The 12,252-nt window shown below is 41.5% G+C and overlaps 1 protein-coding gene across 1 annotated transcript in view; it reads right to left on the minus strand.

Moving 5' to 3' along the window:
• Positions 1-2,828: 2,828 nt before the first annotated feature.
• C7 (complement C7) overlaps positions 2,829-12,252 on the minus strand; it is a 70,329-nt gene continuing 60,905 nt past the window's right edge. Inside the window, exons 16-18 of the mRNA XM_021184151.2 lie at positions 8,877-8,970; positions 5,423-5,607; positions 2,829-4,089 (exon numbers count right to left, since the gene is read on the minus strand). Coding sequence (XP_021039810.1) covers positions 3,905-4,089; positions 5,423-5,607; positions 8,877-8,970 — 464 coding nt within the window. The 3' untranslated portion in view covers positions 2,829-3,904. The remainder of the gene's footprint in view (positions 4,090-5,422; positions 5,608-8,876; positions 8,971-12,252) is intronic.

Consider the following 12,252-nt stretch of genomic DNA (forward strand, 5'->3'; position numbering starts at 1 on the left):
CCCTCTTCTCCCTCTCTCCCTTTCTTTCTTCCTCTTTCCCCTCCTCTCTCCTCTCCTCTTGGGCTGCCTTTTTCTTCCCCTCTTTGTTTCCTCTTGTCCATTTACTCCTCTATCAGAAGAGAATGAATAGTGATCATGCCTGGAACATGTGCTTTGTCATTCCCAAGAGGTTGCAGTGTTTTATTTCACCTTCAAGTTAATCATGCCATCTGCGAGCCGTGACTCTGACCTTGCAAATGATGCAAATGTCTAGGCGGATGCTATGGTTTGGCTGTTTCCATCAAGTGGTGCTATTTTGTAATTGGAATCTGATAGAAGGTCAGTGAAGATATATCTTCACAGTAAAATGGGAGACTCTACTTTCTCCCTCTTTTCTTTTTGCATCATGGCTCCTGATTTTACTCTCCCATGTGCTCCTGCAGTAGTGTCACAGTTTCACCTGAAGCTCAAATCCATGGAGTCAGTCTACTTGGGATTGGAACTTCCATAACCATCATAAACAGTTTTCTAATAAATTAATTGTCTCGAGTATTTTGTCATAATAATGGGAAGATGGCTAATACAGAAAACTGATGTATGTGAGTGTAAGAATGTTGGGTTGAAACAGAAAAAAATATAAAGAATGATAAGCAATAGGATCCAAATATCTGAACTTGATGGGAAAGTAGTGATGATCTCTGTGTAGACATGTCTAACTCCATTTCAGGGAGTACTGGGAAATCAGGTGCCAGTCCCACAACTCTGAGCATATTCTCCACAAGTTAATAACTTCATATTCTATATGAACCTGAGATCAGCCAACAGTTGCCCAGGTGAGAGGAGAGCCTGTTATCTGTGTAGTTACAAGAAAACCCAGAGTTGTAGCGTCCTTCAGCAGACATACTCACCATTGTCTACCCTACCATACCCCATATGACTAGTCATCCTCTTCCCTCAGACTGGAAGAATGGCAGGACTCCTGGAGAGATGTGGAATGGAGACCCTACACTTGGAACAGCTTCTTCAGTGGGTCTAGGAAAACCCAGGGCACTGATAGCAGCACTTTGTTAATCAGTTAACAGGAACTGTGTGAGATCACAGGAGTGCAGCTCACAACACTGTCAGGACATCTTCTAAAGCTGCCTCCATCAGGAACTTGCAAAGTCTGCAAATGGTGGGTGAAGATCTGTTTCCCACTTGGCTCCCTGGAAGTAGCGTTAGTAAAGGACTCATTTCCCCTCTCCCTAGATCCAAACCACCTTGATTTCCACCTTTTTGGCAATATTCTGCCATCGATCACTTAATTCTCCATTGGTCTGAGACAGGGAAAAGAAGACAGGAAGGATTTGTTCTCTTTGCCTTTTAGTTATAAACAGTTCCTCCTCGCATTTCTCACAGACTTCTGCTTATAGAGCTTATTTTTAAATTCTCAAGACATCTTCAATGAGTCATTATCAAAAATAATTTTCTTCTGAGGACCTGTTAGGACAATTCTGGTTCCTTGTAGTCAACTCTGAGTGTCCCTGTGTGACTAGAGGAAAGGTCAATAGGCATAAAAAGGTTCTGATGGGGGAGGGGGGAGGGTAAAACACAAATAGAGTATCTCAAAATACCTATCAACAGCCACCTTCCCTCTCCCACCCTTCACGTGATTCATCTGTTCTTTGTGTCTCCTCCAGGAATGCTGTTGAAACTTCTGCCTCAAATGCCTTGGCTGTGAAATGGACTCATCCAAAGTGTTTTGACCAGAAGAGCTTGCAATTTCAGATATTTGTGGACTTACAATATTTGCACATACCAGGTGAGATATTTAGGAGAATGGAATCCAAAACTAGAGGCAAAATTCGTTTATATGTCACATAACCCTGTAAGTCGTTGTGCATGACATTTTTCACACTTGAATTGTGTGACCTGTCCTGATGAGAGCAGAGGTGGAGAATTCTTTACTCCTGGAAGTTTTCTATCATGTCATCAACTGGTTTTAAATTGTAAAAACATTGGAGAAACTGGATTTTCAAATTAGAAGTGCTCATTAAGTAATGGAAATTTTACTCCAGGTTAAACAAGCAAACAAGAGAAAGACTGGAGAATGTTAAGTTCAGCTCTACTAAATGACTCCTTACCGGCTTCCTCTGATGGGGGTCAACAGCCACCCCTGGCATTTTCAAGTTAATCCCTGTGTCCATAGTATCCTCTAAATCAATGCAGTTAATATTTTTAAGTGTGATTGTTTTCAATAAATGAAAACAACAACTGTGCAAGTTCTATACACTTCATCTGCATCAAACCTCAAAGGCAGCTGTTATGAAAAGCTAAATCTGGAGCTGTCACATCAGACACTGTGCACTTTGAAAACATCTAAAGTAATAGGATCTTGAATGCATTTTCTACTCCTTAGCAACTTTAAGTTTGTTAGAAATATATCTAACAGCCTCAAATAAAATACAGAGACGTTGTTTGTACATATTTTAAGCTCTTTTTAAGCCCACACACTTCACCTTCCACAGCTGGATTTTTTTTTGTTGTTGTTGTTGTTATGTTTAATGAAAGATGAGTAAGAAATATACCAAATACCAATTTCTTAAGTTGTGTACTTCTTTAAAAATCTAAGGGTATAACACATTAGGGACGCTTATTCTTGAATATGCATCACTCGATAGCTCTAGCAGAAGCTGACACTTCTCTAAAAAGCAGTGATTTTCAGGTTTGTATTTGACACATACTGAAGAAAACCCCCAAGAAACTGAATCATAATTGTTCTCAGACAAGAGACAGACGGTGTTGGACCCAAAGGACCACCACTCGAGTCTGACCTCCACTTGACCCCCGAAAGGACTACAACACCAGAGTATAATGATGCAAACAGCAAGAGGTTTATTGAAGCCGGCGCACCGGGGTTCCTCTGCCTTTGGGAAGGAGCAGAAACCCGGAAGAGCTATTACAGACTGCTCTTAAGCTCAAAAACCGCAAACTGGGGGAAATGGGGAGGAGGTGCGGGGCCAGAGTCAGTTGGCTCAGTCCCGTGGGAGAGAGGTTTCGATTTTCTTGGGACACACCTGCGTGTTTGTGGCAGGCCAGTTCCTGCATCAGCAGGTTTGTGGTGGACCATTTCCCGGAGCTGTCTTTGTTGCTTTAGCAACTTTGAGGGCAACTGTGGGCCCCCCACTCACCTGGCTTAGGACCAAGCTGTAATTTCTTTGCTGCAGCTTGGGCCTGTGACCATAGCATGATGAATTCTGCTCTGACATTTAAGTAGTTTGATCTTCTGACAAGAAGAAGGATCCTACATATGGGAATGGCTTAGTAGAGCGAAGCGTGACATTACTCCTCAGGATGGAAATAATTACATCTGTCTCTTCCTCCCAATGTGTGTGCATGTGTGTGTGTGTGTGTGTGTGTGTGTGTGTGTGTGTGTGTGTGTGTGTGTGTTTGATATCGCTGAGGAAAGCTGACCTCCCTAATTGGGAAATTACAGTCTTTCTGGTTTCCTAATCAACGTAGAGGAGGAACATGGGCCAGTGGTCTGGGTCAATCATACTCAACAAAATCATAGGGATGAAAGAACGGAGAACATGTGCCTCTAGTCTCATCCTGTAAGTTTACAGACAAAAAAAAAAGTCAAAGCCTAATGCATTTTTTCAAAAACCTCACAAATAGCTGGGCATGCCATGGTTCATGTCCCATTCTTCACACCCACCGCTATTTGTAAAGGAAGGAAATCTGGGCTGGGGTTTGAGAAAACAAAGGGTTTGTTTGCACAGGTGGCTGAACACAGAAGGGAGTGGTAAATACTAGAGAGAAAGAGAAAAGGATTGTGCCTTCCTGCTGGAAAAGTAGTCTAAGGACCAGTTACAGATGTTTTAACCCAGCATCCACTGCCCACTAGATTCTGATGAAGAGGATCAAGCCCCACCCCCTCCAGGCCCTACTGGGCTTCTTCTTCGGCACAGGGCTTTATGGCTGTGATGGAGATGCTCTGTCCTCTGCATCTTAAGATGCCAGCCTCACACTCAGACATCGTCTCCTCTTTGCCATTCACTTCCACACAGATTCTGTAGCCTGCTATCTGGCACTCCGATGCTTCTCTGCAGATACATTTGCTGTTCTGAGCTGGAAAGAACAAGCGAGGGAGACTTAATGGCACACTGAGGAGGTGGGCGAGTGGAAGCAAATTACCTCCAAAGTAACGGTGTGGTGATTAAAGAGCTCCCGCCCTGAGCTATACAATAAACTATCTGCTGGAAGAGGAGTAAGACCAGGAAATGGGGCCACTTTTCTTCACTCAGAATAAATGGGCTTGGGAAATTGGGGCCAGGCTTTTTACTGGCTGGACACACAGGAGACAGGTCTATCCAAGTCAGGAGCTCTCCGTCTCTTTCCTCATAGAGACTGGCATCTTTGTGAGCCAGAAATCAAGTATAATTTTTTACTCCCCAGACCAACTAAGAAGGTTTCAGAAGAGACTAGAGTGCCAAAGTTCAGAGACACAAAAAGAAAAGTGACTCGAAAAAGAAAGTATGGCATTCGGGAGGTGCTTGTCCTATAAAACCTAATTAGCAACAATGAGAAAACATGGGAAACATGGGAACATGGGAAATGACACGGTGAGAATACATCATTCAGGTCCTCCAGGGGAAGAGCAACAAGGTCAATCAGAGAACAGTAACACAAAAAGAAGCCAGATGGGGCTAGAGCTACGTACATCTCCATCCTACTGCAACTGATAAGGGACAGGGGGAGAGGGCCACAGGAGTGCACAGGACAAAGAAGGAGAGATTTGGAAGATGTGTGTACCACACAGTTTACCTTCCGCATTGACAGGTAAAGAAACCCAGGCAGAAGTTTGCTTCCTGCAACCCAGTCTTTTTCCATTCACTATATGCCCCAAAACATTGACGGTGATGAAGATCACTGCTAAATTCTGTTCAGTCATATTCTAGTTGATACTGGACTGTAATCTGAGGAAGAAAGTCCCTTGTCTATTCTCTTCAAAGTCTTTGGATTATTTCAAGAAGTGTCAGTTTGGCACTCATATTTTTTTAATGCCTCTCTAATACTTTTTAAACTCCCTTACAAGGAGAAGCTGTCCTTAATCTCAGAGTAGTATCTGACTCAAATCTTCAAGTTTATTTTGTTCCATTATTTGTGTGTGTGCACATGCACACACACACACATTCGTGAGTATACATATTTTTAGTAACTCTTCTTTTCTCCTTTCGTTTTTGTATTTTTATTTTATCTGTATGGGTGACTTTGCCTGTATGCATGTGTGCATACCAAGAAGGTAGAATGAGAGTTAGTGAAGCTTGGAAACACATAAGGGGCATTTTACTGTCAAGCCAATCTGACATATTTGACATCTCTGTGTATCTGCTGATAAACTAGAAACTACGTTACCACTGCCTTAGCATTCTTACAGTTACAAATGTGTAAGGCTACTTACCATCACATTTGCTCCATATTGGGCATGCACCACAGACTTCCTCAGCTGGGGAAGGCAGAGTACAGCTGTCCTTGCCAACAAGAGTGTAATTTCTTTTATGACAGTGGACAACGTGCATCTTGCAGATGGTCAGAGACAGAATCTTGTTTCTACTCTCATCTCGGGCACATACATCCAAGGAGGATCTGAATAGAGCATTTTAATTACATTATTTACAAGATTGATTTTCTTCAAAGCTCAGAAAGATGATCGAAAGCAAGACTTTGTGCTTACAATCCTACATGTAGTCTGTCCATAGACAACCACAAAAACTGTGTCTGCTCTTTCGTGTCCGGAGTGTTTATAAGACCAGATATGTAGTGCTGATTTATTTTGCTCTCAGATAGACCAAATGCAGCAAATTGGATGAGAAGGTGAATTCTACAAGCAACTTTGGATGGATTGATACCAAAGGAAACAGAAAAGCAGCAAAGACCAAATACCCCCCAAGAGATCATGTGAAATCACTGACCTCCTAGCTCAACAGCCCTCAGAGTCTGAAATTCAGCATTGCTCACTAAAATCCTTAAGAAGCAAGGGAAAATGAAAGTCTCTCAATGCTATTTTTTGTTTATTTTATTGTGTTTAATTGTGTGTATGTAAATATATGAGTATGTGAGTGAGTGAGTGTGTGTGTGTGTGTGTGTGTGTGTGTGTGTGTGTATGTGTGTGCATGCGCCCTTCTGTGTACAGGAGTGCAGGTGCCTACAGAGGCTGGAGGAATGAGATCTCCCGGGACTGGAGGTGCAGACAGTTTTGAAGTGCCTGATGTGGGTGTTGGGAAGAGCAAGAGCTCTTAACTACTGAGTTATCCCTCCAACCCCTTCAATGTTATTTTTAAAAAATGTGTATAGCCAATGAGATAATTCAGTGAATAAAGGCTCTTGCCACCAAATCAAATGATGTGTGTTTGATCTCCAGAACCAACAAGGTGGAAAAAGAAAGCCAATGCCAGAAAGTCGTCTTCAGACTTCCTTACTTACTGTAGGATAGCATGAGACCCTCTACCCCACCAATAAAAGTGTCTGTGCTTACAAAGGATTTAGAAATGTTTTCATTAAACATCTTACTGTTTTTTCTTAACTGCTGTTCCTAAAAAAATTGTACAATATAGCTATTTAGAAATATAATTTTAAAAATAAATATTTCCTAAACTGGGTACATTCCCTCAGTGGCATATATCATGTCAGCTCTTGGGAAAGGAAAGCAGAAGCAGAGGTTTAACGCCATCTCAACTACACAGTGAGTTCAAGGCCAGCCTGGATATAATAGACAAGACCTGTCTCAGACTCCTCCTCAACCCCCATACTCACCTGACCCTGAAAAAAATTCCACTTCTGAATACTGATGGATATGAAAAGTATTGTTATAGTAAATACAGGTACAAGTCTTGGACAGCAAAGCTTTTTGTTTGTTTGGGTTTGGGTTTGGGTTTGAGACAGAGCTTCTCTGTGTATCAGTAGATGTCCTAGAACTCACTTTTAGACCAGGGTAGTCTCAAACTCATAGAGATCCATCCTGTCTCTGCCTCCTGAGTGCTGGGATTAAAGGTGTGTATCACCACTGCTGGGCCCAAAGCATATTTTTATATACTGGACAGAAAGTTTTATATTTACATACTTTATTTAGTTTTAATTTTTTTCCTCTTTGACCTAGAAATAATATATATATATATATATATATATATACATATATACACACATACATATGCTATAGATGGTAGTTTAAAAAACAGAAGCTTTACAAAGCTATGTTGTTATTGGCTTCCAATAACATGAAATTATACTAAATGTTGTGCTATGCCTACACATGACAGAATGAGGACTAACTGGAGGGTATGGGGGCTCAAGGGTACATATTGTGGGGAGTTAGAAAGAGAAAGAATTTGATTCCAATAAATAATGGCTGTAAGGCAGTGAGTGACCACAGAGTTAAGACACTCGAATAAGGATGTATCTAGGCTGATCACAGTTCTCACTTGAACTGTTCACTGGTTTTCTGCATGAGATGTAGTCACCATCATCCTTTATTCATTTAGGATGTGGATATGGGTTTAGTGAGCCTGGCAGCTAAGGAGTATTCAGTCAATTTGAATCTTAAAGATGAACCGACTGTACTGCTGAGTTTCTGTGTCAACTTGACACAGCCTGGAGGTATCACAGAGAAAGGAGCCTCCCATGAGGAAATGCCTCCGTGAGATCCAGCTCTAAGGCATTTTCTCAGTTAGTGATCAAGGATGGGAGGGCCCATTGTGGGTGGTGCCATCCCTGGGCTGGTGGTCCTGGGTTCTATAAGAAAGCAAGCTGAGCAAGCCAGGGGAAGCAAGCCAGTAAGTAGCATCCCTCCATGGCCTTTACATCAGCTCCTGCCTCCAGGTTCCTGCCGTGTGTGAGTTCCTGTCCTGCCTTCCTTTGGTGATGAGCAGCAGTATGGAAGTATAAGCTGATTACAACCTTTCCTCCCCAACTTGCTTCTTGGTCATGATGTTTTGTGCAAGAATAGAAACCCTGACTAAGACACCAACTTAAGTCCTTAATCTTAAAAATGAAAAAGGTCCAGAGGCTGAATGTCTCCTACATCCTCCCAAACCCCTCTCCATTGCTCATCATCATCTTCTTCTTGAGGGTCTGGCATGAAAAGACCTCTAGCTTCCAGTAGGTTCTATGCTGAAGAGCACTGGTGTCAGGAAGTGTAGCTCTAGATTATACCTGTGGTACTTCTCAAGTCCCTTAAAGGGAGTCTGCTCTGCCTTAGAAGTTGTCTCCTCCAGGCCCTCTCTGTCTTCATATTTCATAAACATCTTTCTCCCTCTTTCGGGCCTGGGTGTGCATAAATGCATGGTCTATTATACGCACTTTATTTGCCCACATCACGTTTTTGTAGGCATGCTGATCAACTTCTCCTATTCCTCACCTAACTGTACTACCTGCGCCTTGCTACAACTCGGACACAGGCTTCCAGAAGTTTCTTTACAAATCCTTCTAAAAGCGGTGATGATAAATCAGTAACATTCTTGGAAGGCAGACCTAGAAAGGAAGCTTCTAGTGTCAGGAAAGCAGCTGCTCTGTTGTCTGTTGGTATTGCTTTTTAAAAGCTTATGTCCCTAGGGAATTTCAGCCTTATCCTCCAAAGCCCTAAATCCTCAGGTGACAGTTCTGTCACTTTGCTTCACTTTATATATAGAACAAGCAGGGCTCTGGCGGACCTTCGGTGTCTTGCTCCTCCAGATTATCATCCTGCTTAATATGGTGGCTGAGAGCCTATGACCTATAACAGGCAGGAGTGGGCCAGATTAAGATGCGAAGACACTTAGCTCTCCGGAAGCCATGCCTTGAATTCAATAAGCTCTGCGGAGCCATCCCATTTACCCCAGATAAAATCAAGCAGAAAAGTGAGTGGCAGAGCCAGAGCTTACCCACATTCATAGGGCATTTTACAGATGCATTTTGAGTTCTGCAGTTTCTCCCAAGGCTGGCATGCAGGGGCTGCTGGTGGTAGAGTGCTGGTAGCTAAAGAAACATTTAAGAGCAATGCAATCATTAGGATACACACCTTGCTTTACGATAGATTTGCTGAATCAAATCTGTGGGATGCTTGACTATAGAGATTTCCTATAGTTAAAAGAAAGGCTGTGGGTTTGGGTGGATAGATGGTGGGAGGAATTGGAGAACTATAATCAGAACATAACATATGAAAGAAAATCTACTTTCAATTTAAAAATTAAAGAAAAAAGTTCTCATCCCTAACCAAACAACTATCTCCAGCTGATATCTGCTTCCAAAGGAAGATTAGTCTTCTCTAATGGCGTCTCACTGGATGTATTAACCGCACTTAAGAGTGGGCTCCACACCCAGCAGTGGAAGGCCAACACAAAATGAACTCCAGAGTATTTCTGTAGACTCTTGTCTCTTAATGATTTGCTAGAGCATTTTTTGCCTTACCAGTCTTTTACTTACATATTATGTTCTCCAGTTGAGTGGTGTGTGTGTGTGTGTGTGTCCTATACTTTTTTTAAAAATTCTGGTTTGTTCTATTTGTTGCTGCTTTACCTGTTTGTTTTCTAAAGACGAAGAGAAAGAAAGGGCACCGAGTTGTGAATAAGGAGTACAGAGGATCTCAGAGGAGTTAGGGGAGGAAAAGCTGTGATCAGATCAGTATATACAAAATATTTTTCAATAAAAAATACAGTAAAAACCTATAAGAAATGAACAAGTTGCATTTACATATGAGAGAGAGAGAGAATTTTAATTTCAGGAAATAAAAAAATTTTAAGTATATATTATAGCTTGGCAGTGCTGGTGTATACCTTTAATCCCAGCACTTGCGAGGCAGAGGTAGGTGGATCTCAGAGTTCGAGGCCAGAGTGGTCTACAGAGTGAGTTCCAGGTCAGCCAAAAAACCCTGTCCCAAAGAAAGAAAGAAAGAAAGAAAGAAAGAAAGAAAGAAAGAAAGAAAGAAAGAGAGAGAGAGAGAGAGAGAGAGAGAGAGAGAGGGAGGGAGGGAGGGAGGGAGAAAGAGAGAGAGAAGAGAAAGAGAAATAGAAAGAAAGAGAAAGAGAAAGAGGAGGAGGAAGAGGAGAAGGCGAAGGAGAAGTCGAAGGAGAAAGAGAAAGAGAGGGAGAGGGAGAGAGAGAGAGAGAAAGAGAAAACAAATACATATGCACACTTTAATATAATATATAGCATCTATTATATATTGTACATAATATAATAATAAATGTAACATTTAACATATAATTTATAATTTTGTAAAAGAACATAAATATGTATGTTATATATTCATATGCAATGAGTATCTAAAGCATTCACAGAGGAACACTCTGTAAAAAGCTTCAGTGATGACAGATACCATTCCCTGGGCATGGGTCATAAACTGTTTACAAATTTTGTCATTTGATCCCTGCTGACAAGCGCCTATGTAAGAGATGAAAAAGCTAAAGGTCAAGAAGTTTGGAAATGGATGCTTTCTCTAACAGCTTGCAAATCTTCCTATGCAGGGTTAAGCACGCATCTGTACGAATCCACTGCGAGTAGAACAGGTTGCCTTTCATGAAGCCGATCCTTGGAAACTGTTTGTGGTTTTAGACTGCCACGAGCTCACCATGGGTCATAAAGCCACAAAGGAGCTTAGAGCACTGGAAAGGTGGCTCCATGGTTAAGAGCACTTGCTGCTTTTCCAGAGAACCCAGGTGTGATCCCTACCACCACATGGCAGCTCACGACTGCCAGAAGCTCCCATTCCATGGGATCTGATGTCCCCTTCCAGGTTTTGTAGGTCTCAGCTATCCATGTAATGTACATATATACAGACAGATAAAACAGCCATATACATTAAATAAATAGATAGATAGATAGATTGATAGATAGATGATAGATAGATAGATAGATAAATAGATAAATAAATAAACTCTTTTTTTATCAGTAACTTACATTGGAGAAATTTCTGGTACCCAAGGAGAGCTATAACCTCTCACATGCAAATGTCCAGGCAGTCTCCCCTCAACACGTCTGGAGTTGCTTACATTAAAAATATTGTATCCATTGTTTTGAATCTAGAAACTCTTCTTTTAAGCGAGCCATTATTTGAATGTTCGTAAGTAAGCACCTTGGTGTAGCTTTCAGTGATGTAAATGGAAAGCCTATGCATTGGCTTTAGCTGTTGGCAATGTGTAGTCTAAAACAGTCGTTTTTTTCCCCCACTTTCTGCTAGCTTCATTTTAATGAAAATCACTGGAATCAAACTTTTGTGCACAAAATTACGTAATCATTCAATATATTATACAAATGATCTTATTAGACAATCATGGGGATTTTTTTCATTTTAGCTGAGTGTATTTATTTAGTGTGTGCATGGATGTGGTACACGCATGGAGATCAAAAGATAACTTCCAGCCATCGGGCTCTGGGGGATCAAACTTAGGTCACCAAGCCTGGCCACAAGTACCTTAACACACTGAGCCATCTTGGTATCCCAAGGAAATGATTTTAGAAGGAAAAAAATCATAGAGTACATATGTCCCTTACAATGAAAAATATAAGCAAGTTAGACAAGATAGTAACACCCCATGAAAAAGTCACAAAACTAGAAAAGTTGTGGCAATATGGAGCATGTCTTCCATGGTTAGAAATCTCAGTAACAGTCACATTCTCTAAACACTGATGTGGTGGCACGCCCAGTGCAAGACAGAAGCTTAAATCAGATACTAGAAATTAAAATGGCACAGGGAGAAGAGTGCTATCTGAACAACAGCTTAGTCGGTTGTGCCCTGGCAAATGCCCTTCTCCATATGTTTTCTGTGTTGTTTTCTTTGCTTTTAGGACAGGGTCTTATAATATAGCTCAGGTTGGCATCAAAGTTGAGTTTCTCCTGTCTCAGATCCTCAGATCTAAACTGGTAGGTGCAGTGGCCACAAGGTGATTACCATCCCTACACACACACACACAGACAAACACATCATGGGCTCATATATTTGCAAGCTGAGTGTTTGGAAGGAATAGGAAGTATGTCCTTGTTGGAGGTTTGTCACTGGAAGTGAGCTTTGAGGTTCAAAAGCTCACACTAGACACAATCTCTCTCTCTCTGTTTCTGTCTTTCTGTATTTCTGTCTGTCTCTCAGTCCGTCTTTCTGTCTCTCTGTGTCTCTCTGTCTTTCTGTCACTTTCTATGATCTATCACTCTGTATCTCTCTGTCTGTCTGTCTGTCTGTCTCTTTCTCTCTGTCTGTCTCTGTTGCTTTCTCTGTTTCTGCCTCTCTGCATTTCTGTTTGTCTCTCTATCTTTCTGTCTTTCTG

This window comes from Mus caroli, chromosome 15 (assembly GCF_900094665.2).
Source record: "Mus caroli chromosome 15, CAROLI_EIJ_v1.1, whole genome shotgun sequence".
NCBI classification, from domain to species: domain Eukaryota; kingdom Metazoa; phylum Chordata; class Mammalia; order Rodentia; family Muridae; genus Mus; species Mus caroli.